The 22,642-nt window shown below is 45.1% G+C and overlaps 1 protein-coding gene across 3 annotated transcripts; it reads left to right on the top strand.

Moving 5' to 3' along the window:
- The first annotated feature begins 409 nt into the window (after positions 1–409).
- Positions 410–7,937, top strand: DRD2 (dopamine receptor D2). 3 transcript variants are annotated; one of them, XM_010148121.1, is made up of 7 exons: positions 410–713; positions 3,667–3,776; positions 4,274–4,410; positions 5,065–5,255; positions 6,137–6,223; positions 6,872–7,211; positions 7,744–7,937. In XM_010148121.1, the coding sequence occupies exons 1-7, from the start codon at positions 432–434 to the stop codon at positions 7,935–7,937; spliced, it is 1,341 nt and encodes a 446-aa protein (XP_010146423.1). In that variant the 5' UTR covers positions 410–431. The 3 variants fall into 3 exon arrangements, with proteins under 3 accessions (XP_010146423.1, XP_010146425.1, XP_010146424.1); XM_010148123.1 differs by having other exon boundaries at positions 432–713; positions 7,022–7,211; XM_010148122.1 differs by lacking the exon at positions 6,137–6,223 and having other exon boundaries at positions 432–713.
- The last annotated feature ends 14,705 nt before the right edge of the window (positions 7,938–22,642 follow it).

The raw sequence follows: 22,642 nt of genomic DNA, 5'->3' as shown, positions 1-22,642 counted from the left end.
AAACCCTCATCACAGCCCAAAGCCCTGTGAAGCACTTGAAAAATAAACCAAGTGGGTCATGGCACATCTGCCCTGAACTGTGCACATGTAACGTGGAGCAGTCACTGGTTAAGGGAGCTGACACAAAAATCCCAAGCACTCTGCCTGTATCAGCTGTAGCACAAAATAAGTAATAGCCCTGGCCACAGAAAACAGACAGACGATCTGGAAATAGAAATCACTTTCTTGAATCCCTCCCTAGATATCTGACCACCAGTTCAGCCTCCCATCTGGGTCTCCAGTCAGTCAACCAGGAGTTGCAGCGCAGGGGCAGCAGGATCCAGAGAATCCCTAGAGTGAGGTAGCATGTGTGTGATTGTGTTACTTTATTTTACATGTCTTTTCAACATCTTTGTGTCAGGGTGGAGCTGGAAGCTGGCACTTTTACCTCCATGGATCCCCTAAACCTCTCTTGGTACAACGATGACATCGGTGATGGGAACTGGAGCAAGCCACTCAACGAGTCCAGCGCAGAGGAGAAGCCTCAGTATAACTACTATGCCACACTGCTCACCCTCCTCATCTTCGTCATTGTTTTTGGCAACGTGCTGGTGTGCATGGCCGTGTCCAGGGAAAAAGCCCTTCAGACGACCACTAACTACCTGATCGTCAGTTTGGCAGTGGCAGATCTCTTGGTAGCAACTCTGGTCATGCCTTGGGTGGTCTATCTGGAGGTAGGTGACCCAGTTGTCTTTCGCAGTTCTGAACGTTTCTGATGAATGGGGAGAGAGAGAGAAGGTGTAGCTGCCTAGACATCAGCTATTTCAAGACCTTCTGAATTAAAAACACTTTTGTTTGGGGAAATTTCCTAACAGTTGGTCCAATTTTCCAAGGAAATAGATGTGATAGCAGATGATAGGCTGACTTAAAAATACACTGTTGTTCAGAGGGCTAAATTACAATCCAATTGAATCTAAAATCTGGCCTTTAAATAGAGGGCTCAAGAGTGAAAGGACATCTTGTTTTGTCTTCAAACTACATAGATGAACTGTTCATTCCCAAGCATAAGAAGGAGTCTGCAACAGCATCAGGGGTGTCACACTAATAAACTGCTTCAAACAGCGATCAAAACCCTATTTCTGAAGAACTACTGTAGTAAGAAGAGCAGGAAATTGTAGAAATAGGATGTAAATCCAGAGCTTTTATGTCACTATTGTGACATAAAATGAGAGAAACAGCATCACGAGTGAGCGACTTTCCACACTGCTGCCATTAGCACGTCACTTTGGTACAAAATAGCTCCATGCTGCTCCATACAGAGCTGTGTTTAAGTGCCACTGCGGTTTGTGAAAGCCAAATACTCCCAAGACTGCCGGCTGTTTGCTTGCTGACAAATGACTCTTGCAACAGCAAACGGCCTGAAATAATGAAACGCATCTCAGAGGAAAGAACAAGAGAAGATACACGGCCCCTCTCCCTTCTCCCCCTTCGCTGGGATGCTCATGTTCTTCAGTCAGCTGAGAGCTGGCATGCTGGCAGCAATCACGACCAAGAGAGAATGAGCGGCGATAAGAAAGCATAAGACTGAAACTATATGCAATTTACAATTACTTTTCAGGCCCTTATTTATGAGAGAAAATAATAAAACAGAGAGAACAGGGGAAGAAGCCATAATCAATTAGCCCAATAAGCATTAATGCAAAGCAAAACAAACCCGCTGACAGGACATAGGCTCTCGAGAAACCACAATACTAATTATCGCTCTAGTTAATTATTGTTTTCATGGTACTTAAAAAGTGTAAAGCATCATGCGTTTGCTAAAGCTTATTAACATGACCACCGGCTGGTTGTGATCATAGTCAACGCCTCTGGGACTAGTCACACTCTCGTGTTATACTCCTGTTTTGCGACAACCCGTTTTAGGCAGAGGCTTACGCTGTGGGAAGCTCTTGCTCTCTTGGGTCCAGCTGCAATAGTCCCTCAGACAGTCCTTATTTCTGTGTGGATGAATAAAGCACAAGTGACATAAGCAGCTTTCCCCTTTCCAGGCTCATGTGTACATGGTCAGGAGCCTCAGCTTCTTCCATCCACCAACTAGGGCAATCAAACCTCGACATCTCAGCAATATATATTTTTTAATTTGTCCTTTTTCCTCTTAGCCACACTCTGCTAAACCTACTGCTAGCTTGAAGGAACAGAAAACATGATAAAACCTGGCTGACAGAGAGGAGACATCAGACCGATGTGGGATAAGCACATTGTGGTCCCTTCTCTAGATCAGCAGTCTGAAATCAAAACTGGCCAAAATGCTTTGTTCTGTAAATATCTTAGCTTTTTTTTAGGCTTTGTGTCACAAACTTGGACCAAAATGAAGGTCAAAATTAATTCCTTTTACAAATCGGCCTTGATGCAAACCAATCTTCCACCTCCAAACTCCAGAGGTTTCTCCTACACAAATGAAAGCACTAAGAGACATATGTGCTGCAGTTTACAGCATCTCCCCTAAACTCGAGATTTCGTGTTTGGGAAACTGGTTTTGAAGAGGCTTCTATCTGGCTGGAAACCTCTGCCTTTGGGCAAAATCTTATCAAAGTTACTGATGTAACTGTCTCTTAAGTGCTTTTTTAATCACTGAGTATTCATCTGTCACTCAGGCGTCAATGCAGTCATTCTTTCTTCCTTTATGCTGCCTATGGTTATGTATATCAGAGCAGAAATAACTGAAGAATAGGTATCTTATTCATTCTATTTCCAAAAGCAGTAGGGCTCTATTTTTATTAGAGGGAAATATACTTTTTTCATCACATGTCAAATACAGCAGTCCTAATAATTGCTATTAAACTTAATTGGCAAAGTTCAGTTTCAATAGGAAGGTAAGTGAAGAGAAGGAGGCTAGTGGTAAGCGGAAGCATTATCATTAGTTCTTTGTCTTTATCACAACATGTGGGGTGTGTCAAGGCATGTTCACGCTAATTTCAATTCATTTTGTTCACAAAAAAAAAAAAAGACAAGAAATTTCTACCCTGATTTTTTTAAACTGAGAAATGAAGAAAAACTCCTGCTTCTCTGCTGCTGAACTTTGCTAAGTATAATTGCAAAAATAGGGGTTAATAAAAAGCTGTAAGCACAACTAGAGCTGCTTAGGGTATAAAATTAACGTATTTCCTTCCTAATACTTCCTTGCAATGCTTCAGAGACCTGTTTAATCTCCTACATAGTTCTCACTGATTTCAAGGAGACTTGCACTCCCTTACATCACTGGAATACCAGCCCAGGTTTGTATTTGCTGTTTGGGCTGCCCAACTCACTACAGAGCAAGAGGATGGAATCAGGAAGGATTCCAGGAAGGAAAGAATCAGGAGGGAATCACACCAGCCCTCAGGGGAATGCTCTAAAGAATGGCTCAGATGGAGCCGGGTACTTGCTTTGTGGCTGCACCATCATTTGAGACCTTTAGACTAGACAGGACCAAGTCCTCGAAGGCGCTCAAGGACACAGCATGTGACTGATTGCATGTGACCTGATTCCAGCTGGAACTTGCGTACACAAAATTTGGGACACTCTTGAACCAGCAGAACTCTAGCTACCAGCAGGTGTCTGCATCTTTGTGCAAAATTCACCCTGTAGAGTCTCTCGATGGCGTATCCTCTGTGAATTGTTGCCTGACCTTATTTTCTCTCTCCGCAGGTGGTTGGTGAGTGGAGGTTTAGTCGGATCCACTGTGATATCTTTGTAACCCTTGATGTTATGATGTGTACCGCCAGTATCCTCAACCTCTGTGCCATCAGCATTGACAGGTGAGGCAGCAAGTCCGTCAGATCCATGGTAGCAAGTCATGGCCATCTTTACAGGCTCTAATTTTACCTGGGACTCGGACACTTTAAAATAGGGAGAGCTAGTGATGTTGATGTCTTCTGACGTGCAATTTAGAGGACCAAAATGAGGTCTGAGCAGGGATTCCGTCAGAAGCAGACTTGAGAATGTAAACAGAAGTGTCTGCATATGTCCCCGTTAGTTCAGTCATTCTGTTTATATACTTGGAAGGCAGAGAGGGCATCAGTGGGAAGGTAGTAGCTCGGAGAGAGGGGAACTAGCATGCTACACTAAGCTGGCCCCAGCCTCGTACCTTCCAAAACAGGGAATGCAGACACCGTGGAGATCTGAAACCTGGCTTACCCTATATATTGTTTTGCCGGAGCAGGTTTTCAAACACGGTAACCGGGTGTAATTTCCCACGAAGTTTGTCAGCACTGGCAGAATAACAACAGGCTGGCTTTGTATCTTCACGCTGCAGGTACACAGCGGTAGCGATGCCAATGTTGTATAACACCCGCTACAGCTCGAAGCGCAGGGTCACGGTCATGATTGCCGTGGTCTGGGTGCTTTCATTTGCCATCTCCTGCCCACTCCTCTTTGGCCTCAACAACACAGGTGAGTGTTATGCCACCTCCCTCTGGCTATTGGCATCTTCCTGGCTTTACTGGGTCCCCAGACAGTCTTGGGTTACAAGTCAGAAACAAACAAGAGGATCAGGGTTTAGGTGTATTGGGATGCATCCATCCCTATTTCAGGTGCCCTCTCCTGGTGTCATCTCAGACTACTACTGTCAGCTGCTTCTGGATCATCTCTTGCTGTTCCAGACATCAGAACTGAGGTTATGTAGAAGTTTACACAACACTTGTCAAATGTTATATTAACATTTGTCCACCACAAAAACAAAATCCCTCTTATATAAAAACATGTGAAAAGGAAAGTCATGGGATAAATAACTTCACTGAGACAGGAGAGAAGAAAGCTGGCTGTTCAGCCACCAGTTTCATAGGAAGACTGGATTGTGTACAGCATGGCAGGCTTTTAGTTATAAGGCAAGCAACAGCCAGGGACTTTGGGTCATACGTGACTCCCTGTGACCCAAGGGGAGCTTGACTTTCTGGTAGCACTTCCTTCTGACACGGCAGTCCCTGCTAGAACCCAAATCCCTCACTCCCTGGGTATCTCTGTGCCTTCTGAAAGAGGGAGAGAGGAGAAAGGTCGCGCTAGGTCCTAGCAGCAGGGGCAATAAGCCTGAAACCTTTTGTATTCCAGATGAGAATGAGTGCATCATTGCCAATCCTGCCTTTGTCGTGTATTCCTCGATCGTCTCCTTCTACGTTCCCTTCATTGTCACCCTGCTGGTGTACGTGCAGATCTACATAGTGCTCCGGAAGCGCAGGAAGCGTGTCAACACCAAGCGCAGCAGCCACGGGCTGGACTCAGACACGCAAGCCCCGCTGAAGGTAACTAGACCTCTGCCCTGCTCTCAGCAGTCTCCATCCCGCCCCTTCCTGCTGCCCTTCATTCCCCAAAGCACCTCCTCCTTTCCCCAAAGTGCACTGTCTGGATTAGGTGAAACACTGGATCACAGAGGTGAATGCTGTGTTCAGGGCCATTTTGGAGTCCCAGCTGCACACTCCGGATTATCAGGTCACTCACTGGCTGGTGCTTCACATGTCTCCCTGGATCTCAGGGGATGATATTTCAGCAGCAGATCTGCATTAGGAGCTGCTTCCTTAATCAGACCGCATTTCCCTTGGCTCTGCTGAGTTTGGGTTGGGGTACCAAAGACTACAGGCTGTACTATTTCCTGAGTCACTCCTGCTGTCGTGGTGAAGAAGTTCAGTGGAAATAGCTTGCATGGCTGGGGTGCCAACTGCACCGCTGGTAATAATACCTCTGCAGTGAAAACAGGCTCTCAGAGTGAGAGATGCATGTAAGTGGAGTCTAGCTGAGCGTGTTAAGTGCGAGATTGCTTGTCAAAACGCCACACTCGCAGCACATGCAAAACAACCAGTAGGAACATATAGTCCCAGAGTCACTACCTCCAAACTGCATCACCTCAGAGGCTGGTGCCATGTCAAGCAAAGGAAGCAGCAAGACAAGGATAGACTGAAACCTAAGTAGATCTTTGTGGTTTCCTGCCTTTGGTAAAAAGCACAAGGGATACTTGCCTCCATCACTGCTTCTTCAAAGTAGTTCTCCATCGTTCTTAGCACCTTAGTCACGCTGATTAATTCCTGCTTCATGTCCTGTGTTTGTATTCCCACGTGCCTCCCTTGCCAGCCTCCCTTCCCAATTACTATCTGCTTGTGTAACCTCTGAGCTGGTGCTTGCCCCTTAGGACAAATGCACTCATCCAGAAGACGTCAAGCTCTGCACAGTTATTGTGAAGTCCAATGGGAGTTTCCAAGTTAATAAGCGCAAAGTGGTGAGTGTTAAAGAGAAGGGGAAAGCTAAATGCTCTGAAAAGCTACCACTTTTCTCCTCTCAGGATGCAAAACGAATTTATGTAGGGTGGGAGAAAAATAAACTAAGAACAAAGGTTACCACTGAATCTCCAAATTTAAATATTCTTCCCATTCCTTAAAGTGAAGCAGGGGGTTTAAGATCACAGAGCTCAAAAAGCCAGACTAAGCTCACCTAAAGATCAGCTGTAAAAGCCATGACATTTTAACATTTTGTGTCTTTGATTTTATTCTCCACTGTTATTTATTCTAAGTCTTGGACTGCATTGGCTTTGCTGGGTTTTGCTTGTTGATTTTGATTTAGTTTATTTATATTCTGAAAACCTAAATAAAATCTATGGGGAGTGGAGACAGTCTCTCCCATTTCCCAGCCTCTCTGTGCAATAAGGAGAGTCATTCCCTGCAGTTCTGTCGATCCCAGCTACCCCAGAGTATTTTTATCTCTAAACACTTCACAGCCCTTTCTCCAAGCATCTACCAAAAGCGTAGGGAGGGAGAAGAGGGATTGATTGTTCTTCAGCATCATCCAGCCTCACTCTGTAAGGAAGGTTCATTACTCTACTCTGTATGTTTACCTGTCTTTATGTTGTGGATATTTGATTCTTGTCCAGGAGGCAGAGAGTCACATAGAAGAGATGGAAATGGAGATGGTGTCCAGTACCAGTCCCCTTGAGAGAACCACCATCAAACCCGCGGCACCAAGTAACCATCAGCTGGTCGTGCCAATTGCTTCTAATCAGGGCACCAACTCCACCCTGCAGGCACCCTTGGACAGCCCTGCAAAACTGGAGAAGAATGGACATGCCAAAGAAACACCCCACACAGTCAAGGTCTTTGAGATCCAGTCTATGCCCAACGGCAAGACAAGGACCTCTCTCAAGACTGTGAGCAGGAGGAAGCTGTCACAACAGAAGGAAAAGAAAGCCACCCAGATGCTAGCCATTGTACTCGGTGAGTGTGTTTCTGGAGAAAAACAATACCTACCCAGGATTAGGCAGCCAGTCTGAATGTCTAGTGTAGACTGTTCTTCCAGGCCCCCGCAGAAAGAATTTAACCTGATATGGTAGAGGATAGGCAGGCCAATTCTCTGCCAATAGGAAGGCTTCCTCCTTCCCAGCTAAGAACCGTCCATCGAGCTCTACAAGAGCTGTCCACCTGTTGGGTGTTTGGATTGCCAAAACTGAGTGCAGGGACAAGGGAGCTCACGGGCTTGCTGGAACACCAAGGGCAGCATAGCTCAGCAAGAAACTGGCACTGCTGAAGGCCAGAATTTTTTTGATGTAACTGCTCTAATTACATCAGCAAAGAAGTTCTTTAGTATGTGGATACTAGTGGTAGACTATGAGACTTCACAGACAAACAGAAGGCTTATTCCTCAGGGAAACATATTTCCTTGGTACCCAGAAGAACCTTGCTGTTCTCATAGTCTCAAGATTTGTCCAGCTTTCAGCAATCAAAATCTGTCTCTCTCCTTCTCCCCCAGGTGTTTTCATCATCTGCTGGCTCCCGTTCTTCATCACTCACATTCTGAACATGCACTGCGATTGCAACATCCCCCCAGCAATGTACAGCGCCTTTACGTGGCTTGGATATGTCAACAGCGCTGTCAACCCGATTATTTACACCACCTTCAACATTGAATTTCGCAAGGCTTTCATGAAGATCCTCCACTGTTAAAAGTTAAAAACAGCAACCGCGTTTCTAAGAATGAGGAAAAAAAAAAGAAACCAACGCCATTCACGCACACAAACGGGCAGCCACGGGGAGGTCTCAAGCTCTTGTACGGGGCACAAGGCCTACGGTGTTACAACAGTGCCATGCCCATCCACCTCTCGGTGGGGATGGAAGGAGGACCTTCACGTGGGAGGTTCTCTGATCCCTCCAGGTGACTGTTGGACTCTGGGACACCAGTCACAAGGGCACTTTTCAGAGCTACCCTCACACTGTGTTTAAGGAGGAAGCAAAAATCAAGACACACTCACTTGATTCTTGCCTGTGGCCATCTAACCTTGAGTGCATTAAACAGACCGTCGCCGAGCCATGCGAAGGCAGCGATGGGTCGCTGCCGCTACTGGCTTTCGCGTTTTCTCATTTCTCAGGGCGGGGTGGGGCCCCTGCCGCTACTGGCTTGCGTGCTACGTCATTGACTACAATTCTCACCAAAGACAAGACCATCTTTTCCGCTTTGCAATAGGAGCCAGACAGAGCCTGCGGAAACTCCATGCAATAGCTTTGCCTTCACCTCGAGCTGACTTACCCAGTATTAAACTGCTGAAGCCTTGAGAAAAAACCAACAACTTTAAAAGGTTCCCAAGTGGGCTAAGAAGGTTCTGCCAGCTACGGATCCCATCCCTCCAACAACATGGGCCTACAAGCAACGTGCAGAAGGAATAAAGGGGAGCACAAGTCTCACATGGGACCACGACATCAGTGTAAATAGGAATAAATAGGATGAACTGAACTGAAGCCCAAGCCAAAAAATAGATGGAGAGAAACTAAAGAAATGATACCTTGTGTTGCAGGGTGTACATTCAGATAAAACAGGACACCACCCATCATCTCTCATGAGCCAGCCCAGCAGTGATTTCTGCCCACCAGCATTTCATCTCCAGTCTCTTACAAGAAGTTACAAAACTAGGTGAGGAGTGCCAGTGTTGTGAATGTAGAAACGTGAAGACGGGGACCAGCCGAGGCATCTTCAGCCACGTCTGTCTCAGCTAACTTGCTCAAGTTGACATCTAAGTGAGGTGCAGTTCTTCTCACCTAACTTCAGGGCACTAAGAAGCCAGGGACCACCTCAGATATGATTTGCCTGTGTCTCTCAATAGAGTGCAGAACAATATTGTGCCTAATTTAAATTAACAGCAAATGAGATAAAACTGTGTGTTTTGGAAAAAGCCAGAATAAAAGCTCAAGAAAGTCCCTAGCTGGACCTACTCCTGTGTCCAGGTTGGACTGTGGAAAGGTCTGGATGTTCCCAGCATCTCAACCTCCCATATCTCTCTTTCCTAGATTAAAACAATTGAAAACCCACAACAGCGTAACTTCACCGCGCTGAATCTGGCATTGTCAAATCCACACTGTACTCACTAATTGTACCCAGTTCACAATATGTTTTGTAAGATCTGTATATAAGAAATAGTAAAATGAATAAAGTGACATGGAAATAGGTCTGTCTAGAAATTAATGTAGGATCTGGAGAACTAGATGGGTACAATAGCCATATGCAGAGGCAGGCTCCCAAGTTGTAGTTACCTGCTGTTCCCCAAAGATGTTAAAACACAATCCAGACAGCAACATAATCCCTTTTCTCTCTATGCAGTTTGTGGAATATTCATAGTTTCCGCTTCAGAACAGATAAACGCTGCTGTCAAGGGGGTTTTCTTTTATTCCCTGGTTTTCCTCTATTACTAACCAAGCCTTTTCCTTTGGGATGGACTGTGCTGGTGGAATGTGTTCCAGCTGTACATCAAGAAGATATTATGTCAAGCAGCTATAACACATGCTCTCAGCTGTCTCTGAAATGGAAACAGGACACCCACCTTGGTCCAGAGGGTTCCATTCTAAACCTTGTGTTCCTGGAAGAGGCTGACAACCAGTGTTATTAGTATTTAGTCCACGGGCTTGTATAAAATTTGAACACAGCTCTTCAGGGTCTGTTCATAGCTATAAAGTTAAATGAAGGGTGACCCTACAGATGCCTAAATGTGTCTCAGCTTAGCGAATGATTTTAGCACATACCCTCATCAGAAACAGGTCCTATGTATTAACTGAAAAGGAGAGTATGTGCTAATTGGAACAACATTTTGTTGACATACACAAACCAAGCGTCACGTATGCCATCAGGACAAAATGCTACGAACATGTAAGAGGGGGCCAGTCGCTCTTCTGTCTGAGAACTGTGACACACAGCTGGGGAACCTTTGTATTTTGTATGTTATAGGCAATGGGGAAAAAAGTTTTTACAAAAGCACAGGAAACTTTCCAATCCTTTTTTAATCAGAAAATTGGAAACACCAACTCAAGAGATCTCAGACACACGTTACCGGTTTGTTTTGGGGTTATTTTTCCACCTTTAACTAAGCAAGTTCACTCAGTTATGGGAATCAGCTCAGACTGATATTAATTAAAAGACTCAGAGAATAATGTAGAGTCAGGGGTTCTTTTTGGTTTTTTTGGGTTGCTGGGTTTGGTTTTTTTTTTGTGTGTGTGTGGAAAAACAAGCTACTGGTCAATTTTCTAGCATGTTTACAATCGCAAAGCAGAAAGGTGCCACGTGACAGTGAATTAACAGGCGGGGTGCTGAATCAAAATAGAAAATATGCAGATAGACAAAAAAAGCTTTAAAGCATTTGAAAGTTGCCACAGGTGACATTTGCCCTGTTCTAAAAGCTGGTGCGACCCCTCAAAATAAGTGGAACGTGAATGATGTCATAACTTTGTGCCATAATTTTATTTTGCGTTCAGCATCAGCCCAGGACAAAACCATCATCTTCAATACTGTGTACCTCCTTCGAAAACTGTTTCTGAATCTAGAGGCTCAAAGCCTTATGGCTCAGCTCACCTGAATTACTAAACGAAATGCTCTTCCAAAACGTCATGGAGGAAAAACAAAGCAGCTGAAAAAGGGCCTATGTCCCTCATATGGTTGCTAACTTGGATCAAAAAATCTCAGGTGTCATTTCCTAGAGATTAAGTACTTGTTGGGAGAAATTACCTGCAGCCCATAATTCATCCCAATGACGTTTTAAGCCGCTCGTTCCTAACACCTCAGACTCAAAGGTATCTTGTGGGAATATCTGTATCCCCACTGCCCTTGGAAAGGTGGTAATGCCATGTCTGTTCATCTCCTCTGCAGCAGGTTTTCGTTTCCCACAGAACATCTACACTTACAGACAACAAACAAAGGCACTTCCCACCCATCAATCAAGCCTTCATAACTCATTTTGAGAGAGGACCAAAATCTATCACCACCTCTGGCTCTACAAAGAATAAACTAATGCCAAGATCAAGGACAGTCTTTGCAATCTGTCTCTACAGCACCTGGCATAACGACAACCGGCCCATCGTTGTGATGGAAGGTGTTGGTAGAAACTTCGAGTCGGTTGCATCGTACGGGACTCTCAGGCCTCTTGCCCACAGATCTGAGCCTGGCAAACACAGCCCTCGCCGTCACGTCCTCTTTGGATAAAACATGGCTTTCCCAAGGACTTCAGACGGGGGGACATGCTGATGATGGTAAGGGTACTGACACGTTTTTTTAAAATGCATTAGTAAGAACATTTCATTTCTCTGCTACTGAAGAACTTAAGACCCTTGCTATAGTCCCTATTTGTGATGCATTATTTGTTATTGAAGCTTTAGTTCTTGCTTATTGAGCTTTCTGGTTCCTGCTTTTCTTCCCTGTGATTCACAGCCCACTAAAGCCCATGTGGCTCACTGCTGCCCCCCCCGGATTTTAATTAAGGAGCTAGTGAACTCTGCCTGCACTGTGTGCGCTGCTTGCTCCAACTACAGTCATGATACTGTTTATCTTCCTGATTGAAACGTAAGCTAATTACAGTAGGTCTAACCAGCTTATTAAATCCTGCTTAAATAAAAGAGGAGGAAAAAAAAAAAAAAGCCACTACCTCTGTGGTGAAAGTGTCCAGTGAAAAGATGACTCGTGAAGAGTCAAAAAGGTACAATACCCATCGCAAGTACATATGACATCAACAAATGTAGCAAATGCAGCACTGTAATTAGGGACTTGCACAAGCTACCCTGACGTTATACACTCATTTTGTTCTTTTTACCAAAAGCAGCAACAATGGTGTTTAGCTGTAAGGTGTCAGACTCTGGGGGCCTAAGATGACGCTGTACATTGTGCAAACACATAACCACAAAGCAGCCTTCAGATGAGCTCTTGGATTTTTTCCTGACTTGCTTTTCAGATTAGTTGTGGTTTTACTTTTTCTCCCTTATCCTAATCTATCCTTAAGAGTTCTAACTCTTCTGTAGACTGAAGCTAGGAGAATCAGACATGGAAAAGAAAAGGTGCAGCAAGAGACAGAAAAGAAAATGTTCTTAAATTTCTCTGTCTCTCTTCTCTCCTAGACAGCAGCAGACTGGGGAGGATTTGGAGGAGGAAGGGATGCAAACCAGATAAGTACCTAGCCAAGAGCAGTCATGCTGGTACTTCTGGCATCACAACAGCTGCCCGTATTAACTTTCTGGCACTACTCACGGACATCTGTTCCACAGCAGAGGAAGCTGAGGATGGGGATTGAAAGCCACTGCTCTGACTGGGACACCGTTTGCCTACCCAAGCTGTGAAAGTTGTGGAAAACAAATACTTGAGTCAAACAAGCACCAACCTGTCTGAGTTTGGTTGGCAACAATAAACAGTTGTGGGGAATCTACAAACTCGTGCTCTCTGCATGGAGAAAATAAACAGAAGCTGTCAGACCACTGCAGATGATTTGTATGATAAGTTCAATATTTTTAACGCTGTGTTTTGTGCGGAAGTTAATATGCCCCAGAAAATTAATTATGGCCTTCACTTGGCTAAGCACGCCCAAGGTAAGAATTAACCTCAGTGGCAGTATTTCAGCCATCCACCTCAGTCGCTTGGTATTGCACAAAAGGTTTTGGTGAAGATGCTTCACAGGGCTGGCAGCACCTAGGGCACACCATAGCTCAGCCTCGTGCAGTAGTTTATGCCAAGATCATGTAACTAGTCACGCGGAGGGGCTTTTTTTCTTTCTGCATTTGACTTGATTTTTATGCTGGAGAACATCCTTATTTTGTTTAGGAGTATTCACATTTATGTTGCGCTTCCTGTTGCCTCAGGCTACCGACTGAAATATTTGGTGTTTGTGCAAGAGCTAATCCAGATGCATGTGAACCTCAGCCAGGCTTAGTCAGCACAACAGTGAAACCTTCTCGTAGGCTGCCACACAACTGGGGTTTGTGGATAGTCCTCCCCAAGATTATTTTCTTTATACAAAAAGGAAGAGAAACTAAAGAAAAAAAAAAGTCCTTCCTACTGCTAGAATAGAAAGTTATCTGTCAGCAAGAGCTAACAAACTAAAATTTCAGTCTAATGGCATTTTGGATCCTTGGCATGAACCAAAGGTCCTGGCCTGCTCAGTTTTGAACCAACACAGAACAGAAAGATAATCCTTGCCCTGAAGTCTTCAGCTTATACAGTAACCAGAATTTCCAAAGCTACTGACTTCAACTGATGCTCCGTTCTCCTCGCTGTATGATCCAACTCAGTCCCACCACGACTGATGGAAAATTAGGTGCTCAAATAACCCCCTCAACCTAACCCAACAGAATAAACGATTTGCCAGGAGGGAACAAGAAGACACACAACTACTATGAGGTTCTCCCTTACAGCAAAATTTGCTTTCTGAGCGTACGGACCACAAAAACAGCCACCACAGCCACCAAGCGCTGTTCACGCCATTCAAAAGGAATAAACCAGAACTCTCCTGTCCATCTCCTGGGGCGTGTGAGAAAGTCCTATCGTTTCAGGTCAGGCATGACAGGTTAAAATATATGCTTTCTTCTGCACATGTAGGAAAACAAACAAAAACCAAAAACCAGTCACACGTGTTAAATTAACTCATTCTCTTTAATCAAAGCTTGTTGGAATAATTACAATTGCTCCCCCAACTCTCATCTTTCTGATGTTACCAAACAGTCTGCTTCAGAAATAGCTTTTGACTCATAAATAACAACTTTCTTCACCAAAGAAAGGGTGATGATGGTGGACTAAATATAATTTAGATATAATGAATAATTAACAGACCTAGAAATGCCTTTAAAGAGACTTAAGCAGCAAAGCAAAACCCAGGCCTTTGACATGAGGGAAGACATTCTGCACTCCCAAGCTGCCATGCTGGGCCCATGAAAAAAAAAAAAAAAAAGTGGGATAATGAAAACAAGTGAGCACATTTAACTAAGCTTAGCATTGCTTCCCTGCTGCATGCAATCAACTGTATCCATAGCTTTGATGAGACCATAAAGATTACCTCACATAAATCTCAGCTGCGGGATTTTATGCCAGGCTTACCGAAGGGGAGCGAGCAAACAGCACAGGGGTTATGTGCTTGCTCTGCATTAGAAGCCATCACTCCTGTTTCTAACCAAGCCACTCTAGAGAAAACACTGCTAGGAAGGTCTGTAACACGTAACAGGAATACAACATGCTGTACATTAGCAGCCAGTGTTATAAAAGTGGAGCTAAACAGAAGCCACAAATGCACAGAAAGCTGATGAAAATCGGCCCTACAGCATGATTGAGGAATTCAGCTGCTATCACTTCACTGGAGAGTCTCCTCAACACAGACTAGATGAGGTACATCAGCCTCCCAGGCCCACTGCCCTGTCTTGGACGCGATTCATCGCCTCTGACTGCGAGAAGCCCAGGAGGGCAGGGGTCTGCGTGTCTCCTGCCTAACCCAGAAGCCGGCGGTGTGAGACAGCTATGAAACCCCGACTCCAGCAGCACGATGGTTTTCCAGCAAGCCCTGTGCCCACACCACATGCCTTCCACCTCCTCCTCTCCATCACTTCAAGCACACCCATTTCAGTAGCATCTTCCTTGCTTCAGCTTCTCCCAGCACACCCAGTGGGGCTGTGCTGCCCACCCTGCTGGAATGGCTACCTTTACCCTTCTTGGACCAGTGTCACATGTCCAGCTCATCCTGGGGCTGGGGACAGGTGCTGCATCACCTTTTCACCTGGAGCCTGTCCCACAGAGAGAGGTGGGACAGGGAATATCTTAAGGTACAGCAGATTTCTGACCACAGCAAGACACGCTGCTTCTCCAAACAAACAGGCCCCAGGCTCTGAGTCAGCAGAGGATGGGGAGCTATATAAACCCAGACCTGTGATCTCAGTAGAGCCAGAGGATCCAGGCACTGCCCAGATCCTTTTTCCTGTGGGACAACGTGCACGTAACGCAGGCAGCAGCAGAAAACAACCGAGGCACGGTGAGGGGCTGATTCCTCGCCGGCAGACACCACCTTTGCGAACCTGGCGCACACAAATGTCCTGTTCAACACAAAAAGCTGCCCTGTTTCTCTCTGCTCACACAGAGCGAGACTTCCAGCATCACTGGAACCAAATCAGAGGCTGATTTTGTGGGCTTTCAATAGTGACGACTGCACGGGGAGGCAGGGGGGCATCAGTAGAAGACAAGTGGCCTCACTGAGAACTCTGCTTCCTGTCTGTGGTTTTACCACCTCATAAACCCCTCTGTTGGGTGCAGACCACATGTAAAGAGCTGCAAACCCCACTTGGGCTAAAAATGGGTCATAACTTCTGCCTTTGTAACTGCAGCAAATATTTCATACTAACCACAGCTAGTATTTAAGAAGTCAGCCATAAAGCTGATTTTCTTTTCAGACCAAGGGGAAAAAAGCAAAGAAACTTAAAATTAACATTAGGAAGAAATCTAATCTTGTCTCCAAATAATCACTGCAACACAGAAGCAAACAGCAACAAGGAAAATCTCTGTGCAGATCTTGTGAGCGTGAGCTCAGAGAGCTCTGTCAAACCATAAGCTGGAAAATGTACAAAGCTACAGAGGAAAACCCAGGAGGCTGGAAATATGATGGAATAAGACAGGTTATGAGCTGAAAGCTTGTCTGTGTGAAGAAATGGACAGTCAGTGCTAGTCTAAACAAATCTGCCTGTACATCTCTCTCAGAATGCTTCTCTCCCTTTGGGACAGCTTTAGTCAAAAATAAAAGTGACTTTGATCATAAGGCTTAATTCTTCTGGTTTGCTAGAAAAAACAAACCAGCAAGCAGCTGCCACGATTCCTTTAAAGAGACTTGCAGCGTAATGGCATGAGGATGACTTGGCTCGCAGCAGAGGGCAGCCAGCACCTGGTCTGAGGCTGAAAAATACGGTGTCCTGTGCTCTGGGTAGGAGGGTAAAAACATAGTTACATGCTTGGCCTGAATCAAGTCCATTGTGTGAGATGATTTAACGATGCATGGAGTTGATATTAAAGAGCTGATCCACTGCTTCGGCCTCCCTAAAGGCTGTGGGCAGTGCCCACCAGCTGGGAATAGCACAGGGAGTGATACAGAATTAAAGACTTTGACCCAGACAAAGCTGGTGAGTTTGGATACGGGCTATGGAATCTAAATCGAATGAGTAGGCTATCTAAAAGCAGACATCAGGAAAAATGTTTATGCCTTTGTAGCACTGTACACCCACTTTGCACTCTGTTTTGCTATAAATGACAGTACAAGCGCAGAGCAGCAGGGAATCAGCTTCTGCGATATATTGGAAGGTTGGAGAGAAGTCACACCAAATTAACCTAGGGATGTAGATTTATGACTGAATTATTGCGGCTTGACAATTTACTGTGCTTCGGTAATTGAGTTTGTGCATATTCTCAGCTGGTGGCAGACGTACAGGAAAACGCTCCAGGTTGCATCCCTTCATTACGTTTACATTAACGTGCCTACCTTGCATTGCTACCAGTTAAGATTATGCAAAGGGTGATTTACTGTGGCTCAGTTAATGCCCAGTAACCTGTTTAGCCATGCCTGTGTGTCTGAGCCCACCTGCCAAAGGAAAGAGTCAGGTCTGTGTGGTGCTTCTCAGGGTGTGTTCTAAGAAGCACGTCTGATTGCCTTTCTGATAAACCACCTCAGTAAACTGCTTTAAAGATGAAACAAGAATCACACAAGAAGATTACAGAGAGTCAAATACCGAGAACATGATTCAGAGACACCAGTGAAAGGGAAAACGCTACTAACTTCGACCTTCTTCTTAATTAAAAAAAGGCAAAGGGAAGGTTTCCATGAAGCGCACTAATTTTGAGACGCTTTTCTTGGCCCAGCCAGTCTGACAGAGAAAGGCTGTCTCAATAAAGTAAGGTGCTTGGAAAGAGACATGTAAAACCTAAAGCTTGGGAGGAAAGCTGTCATCCTGCAGTAACAACCGCTGCACTTCACCGAGCTGGTGCCAGCAGTGGGGCAGGGCACCCCCATTCACAGGGGGCATCATCCCAGCACATCCTTGTGCTAGAAAAGAGAGCGGAGTCCTTAGGATTTAATATAGAAAATGTGGGTGACTTGCTGTTAAATGGGTTGATCTTACATCCACTATTCACTTTAAAATCCTGGAAGGCAGTACACTCAGCTTCCTCATCCAGTTCCCTCTGCCCCGGAGTAACGGCGTTCTCACTTCAAATCGGTGCTCAGATACACGTTCTACATTCCCACAGCTGCTGAACAGCCAGTCTGTGGCCTTTCTGAATACCACGAGCCAAGAGCTGTGCTAACATGCTGCATCCCTTCCTTCCTCACTGTCCTAGCTGGGCCCCAAAACCCAACGGAGGGGATGCAGCAGTAAGCACCGTAGGGCTGCCCAAGGGGAATGCAGCGCACGGCACACGGAGCAGCTACGGCATGCAGCAGACTCAAGGGCAGCGAGGGGTCACGTGCAACCTTCACTTGGCAAAGCTGGATGTGCTAGGGAAAAAGGCCAAGTAGAGCTGCACTAAGCTGGGGAGGGAATGTCAACTTCCGTTAGCATGCCCAGCCGTTCGCTTCGGAATGAATAAAAACTCCCCTGCTCACATGCAGAGGCTAAAGTGGGATCCCTCTGGATGTTCCTCCTACTGCATGGATATGTTTATCCAATTAGGCTTGTGAAATGCCCATTTAACCCATTCCTTCAGCAACCTGAAGTGTCTTGACATCCTGAACTTCTTGTTAACATGATAACCACCTCGAAAGCACCTCTTTTCCAAGAACCCCACAGAATTTGGGTGCGTTCCACCTTTTCTCTGTTTACTTGAGGATGGTGGTTGTTGGTTTTCTCCCTGTTACTTTTTAAAAATGTCTCAGCGAGTTCATGTCCTGTGACATTTTCCTGCATTCACTGGAGTCTCCAGGGACGAGCCGTAAACAGAACACAACGGTGTTCAGTCAGAGGAACAGCAGATCAGCCGCCACACAACCCTACTCGGCTCTCCTGGGAAGAATCATGCTGGGTGTCAGACAACAAATACTTATTGCTTCAAGATAAAGGCAGGTCAGTCAGCAAAACCTTTTGGCAGACTGGAGTCTTTACCAAAAAGACAAATTATTTCCCTGAACTCCTTATAAGGTAGTTTATAAAGAAAACTGATCTTTCTGTCCTTGGGATGACTTTTATCTTCTCGATTTTTTTTTTTTAAACAGAAATCAAACACTTACTCATTAAATAATTGTTAGTTCATTATAGCTGCATCTTGTGATTCACAAATTGCCTCTGTTAACTGAATTATACTCACACAACTCAATGTATCATAGAGCCACAGAATGGTTTGGGTGGGAAGGGACCTTAAAGATCATCTAGTTCCAACCCCCCTGCCATGGGCAGGGACACCTTCCACTAGACCAGGTTGCTCCAAGCCTCATCCAGCCTGGCCTTGGACACTCCCAGGGAAGGGGCATCCACAGCTTCTCTGGGCAACCTGTCCCAGTGCCTCACCACCCTCTCCAGGAAGAATTTCTTCCTGATATCCAATCTAACCCTCCCCCCTTTCAATTTGTACCCGTTACCCCTTGTCCTGTCACTACAGGCCCTTGTAAAAAGTCCCCCCCAGCTTCCTTGTAGCCCCTTCAGGCACTGGCAGGTGCTATAAGGTCTCCCCGAGCCTTCCCTTCTCCAGGCTGAACAAGCCCAACTCTCTCAGTGCAGGCAATAGAGCAAAAAAGGTTTGAAGGTATTTATTCCAGGAGTTCACACATGTCTCCCTTAATAAGTGGCATCAGACAGAAGGGAGTTGTAATACAAACAGGGTGCAGGTCTTCACAGCAATCCCCTGTGGAAATTGGTTAACTTCAGCTAAACATCAATACGGATTAATTTATTAAACCGTCACTTGTTTGCAGATTTAGGACTTAAACCCCCAGTCTGGTAACCCAGGTCCATAAATTCCAACTCCATTGAGTAAATCTGAGAGACTCACTTAAAGACAAGCTACTGCATCGTGTCCTTGGCAAAAGCAGAGAAGCGTTTAGTGCAGCAGTGCTCAGTGACTCAAAGGCGTCAGCAGTTTTTCCTGCTCACCAAACAGCACGCAGCGTTTCAACACAGTTACGATGAGCAACTGCCTCTCTGCCTCATTATGTGATTAATTCTGTTCTCATAGGATTTTATTCTATTTGTAAATCACCTATGAAAGAGTTCAGCCCATGATCCAGGGCTGGGTAACATAAAAGGGGTGATGTTTTTGTATAATTCTGGTTGGGACTGACTTATTTTCAAATGGAATTGTTTACATCCTCATTTAAACTACAGCAAGGAAGAGATATCTTAAATTCCAGGTCACTTCTCCTTTTTAAACTGTAACAATAGGGCAGTGGCATGTATTGCTCTTGGGGTGATCTCTGTAACTGATAGTTTTTAAGGACAAGTTAGACGAGTGTGTTTCAGGGATGGTTTTATGTGGAGGACAGGATACAATCCTCAGGGTTCCTTCCAGCTGTATTCAAAACACTGCCTGTGCAGCACCCATCATTGCCAGAAAAAGAGCTATTTTGTGTAAGTAAAGACATCATCCTTGATTTCTTCTGGTTTTGAGTCAGCTAATCTGCTGGGCCAGCAATACTCTAAAGGAGAGAGTCATTATACATCAAGTCCATAGGAGAAAGCTCCTATGGGATGGCTAAGTTGTCTTTTTCCATCATTTCATACTGCTTGCTCTGAAGCAAAAAAAGACACATCCAAACTGAGAGCCAAGTCCTCTTTCTCTGAAATCCCTATATCCAATCAGATGTGTGGGTAGGTGCTGGTGGTGTGTTTTTGTGGTTTTGGGGTGGTTTTTTTTTTTCCCCTTTGTCTGGGGTTTGGTTTTTTTTTTTTTTTCTTTGTCTGGGGTTTTGTACCCTTCTCTGAATAGAAAAGTGTTTTTCCAAGGCCAAAGAGGGTGTGAGGAGCGGAGGACTGAGTTGCCAAAGCAAGTCTGAATCATGATCTCTCCTAGACACACTGTCTCCATCCTGTTAAATATGGGCCTCTCTCTGGGGTTTTAACAATGCAAAGTACTGTCAAACCTTAAAAACAAATCATTGTTGGGGTGTGGGGTTTGGGTCCCCCCCCACCAAAAGTAAGAGAAAGAAGTGTTGTAACTAGGCCTGTAGAAAATTGAAGAAGAGGAGGGTTTCATGCTGTGTTTTAAGCCAGAATAAAGGAAAGTAGCAGCTGATGAAAGGATCCAAAGATGGTAAACTTGCTGAGGATGAAATGCCTGGTAGGAGAAAACAGCAAGCACTCCTTGATACCCAGCCAGGCACTTCTTTCCATTACTCTAATGGAAGTCAGCTCACACCTGAATGCCATGAGATAACTGGGTGGAGAGCTGGTTTTTTTGAGATGCTTTCATTTCAAAAGGAAGAGAAGGAAAATATTCCCTAAACCTGGGTAGTAGCACAGGTAATTGCTGGATAGTCTGGAAAAAGAGCAGCCAGAGCAGGATTAATTACATCAGGCCATGAAAAGCCTGTGAAGTGAGTAAGGCAAGTCTTACGCTGATGTTTGGTACACTACAGACCCTGCAACCACCTCCTTGTAATAAGAAGGGATGCGTAGAATTCACCGTTTCTTCTTAGATTTAAAATCACCCCCTCCTACATTCACATCACTGCTGTCAGAATCATCCTGGTTCTCCACACCTAAGGGGCTTGGCTTTTTCCATGTAATTTCTGTTAAAATAGACTTTTTTTCCCAAGCTGTTTATTCACATCTATTTTCCTCTAAAGTGTAGGATTATTTTAATTTAAATTGCCTACCTACATAATTCCAGTGCTGCCAAACAAATTGTAGTTGCTGGGAAGCAGCAGCTTTCACCCCTTCAGCGTTCCCACTGCCGAGAGAAGGCTGCTTAGAGGAGCAAACACTGGAAACACACCTAGAAGAAAGTAGTGACTGCAAAAGGCTTCTGTTCTGAAAATCCACTGCCTGATGAGACAAAGCAGAACAGCAGCACTGCCTACAGGAGTTGAATGCTGCTTAAGCTGAAGCTGCCCGGGCAGAAGTACAAGGCAGCATCACACACACACACAGAGTCTTTGAAGATCCGTTTATGTGATGAAGCATGTCAAGCAATTTGGACACAGCTGGGAATGAAAAGGTCAAGGTTCAGACAAATTTGGATCAACTAAAAGATCTGAAGTCTTGCTCCAGGGTGGAGAGAGAACAAAAACTAAGGAGTCTGAGTTTTCACGAAGGTCGTTTTTAAAAACGAGACACACAGAGGAAGAAGTAGCAGTGTGCATTTACAAGCAGACAGGTGGGATGCCAAGCAGGAGGTACAATTTGCTTGAGGCTGTGCTAGGACCGTGTGATCTTGTGACCAGATTCATACTGATGAAAGAAATCATTCTGCAAGTGAGAGAAGGCTGGGCATGCAGGTAGTGCCAGGGGTGGATTTGTGCTGAGAAAGGACCAGAACTCTCAGATTCCTTCCCAGAGCATGACATCTACCTGCCTACATTGAATTAATATAGATATCTGGTTTGGGGGTAAAGATTTTGCTTTCCCTTACCCTCACCAACTCTGGTCCATCCTCCTACTACGCTACACAGTAAAACTGAAGAATCCAAAGGGCAAGAAACACCAAAATACTTTCATTCTTTTGTTATTAATTAATCTGCAAATAAGCCACAGGATGATGATGGGATGTTGGGAAGACCATTTCTTAGGGCTGGACCTGGATTAAAAAGCTGTGAAACCTTGGAATTCTAGAGATTTCATTCTAGCTGTTGCAAAATACCAACTGTGGGGCTCGATTCTGGCACTGAGCGACCCGGGGCTGCAGTGAATACCAAACTATGCACTTCTCTTTCAGGCTAAAAGAGCAACTGATTGATACAGTTGTAAATAACAAGTATAGGCAAAGAGAAATGCCTTCTTCACATGAGCAGTTCCTACTAGGAGGAAAAACAACTGATCTTCCCTTCTCCGATACTTTCACCGAGTTGTCCATTTAAACCAAAGTTGCCTCAGGGCACGAAGCGCTGGTCCTTGCCGTGCAGGTGCCCAGTGCTGTTCAGCATCCAGCACCGTGGGACCCTGCCCTCCACTGTGGACTCTAATCCCTCACAAGTATCAACAAGAAAACCAGAGACATGCCAGAGGCCAGCAGAAGATGACAGGTGTCTGCTGCAGCAAGATCTATTGGGAATGCTTTTCCCCAGAAAGGCTGTGCTTCCCTATATTCAGGACTGTCCTTTTAATGCTATCACCCAAAGAGCCCTTCCGATCAGTCAGTTAGGATGGAGGAATTGCAGAACTGCTGAAGAACCATAAATCAGTTGCTTGTGAGTGATGGCAGTCTTTAGTTTGAAGGACAAATTCTTATGTGATTTCCCCCCCCC

This window comes from Eurypyga helias, unplaced genomic scaffold (assembly GCF_000690775.1).
Source record: "Eurypyga helias isolate BGI_N326 unplaced genomic scaffold, ASM69077v1 scaffold15983, whole genome shotgun sequence".
In the NCBI taxonomy this organism is placed as follows: Eukaryota; Metazoa; Chordata; class Aves; order Eurypygiformes; family Eurypygidae; genus Eurypyga; species Eurypyga helias.
This window is presented reverse-complemented; position numbering and strand designations above follow the sequence as displayed.

Coding starts and splice junctions, on each gene's coding strand:
- DRD2 (XM_010148121.1), top strand. CDS start 432: ATGGATCCCCTAAACCTCTCTTGGTACAACGATGACATCGGTGATGGG. Junction 3,777..4,273: donor TGTGCCATCAGCATTGACAG/GTGAGGCAGCAA, acceptor TTCACGCTGCAG/GTACACAGCGGTAGCGATGC. Junction 7,212..7,743: donor GATGCTAGCCATTGTACTCG/GTGAGTGTGTTT, acceptor CTTCTCCCCCAG/GTGTTTTCATCATCTGCTGG.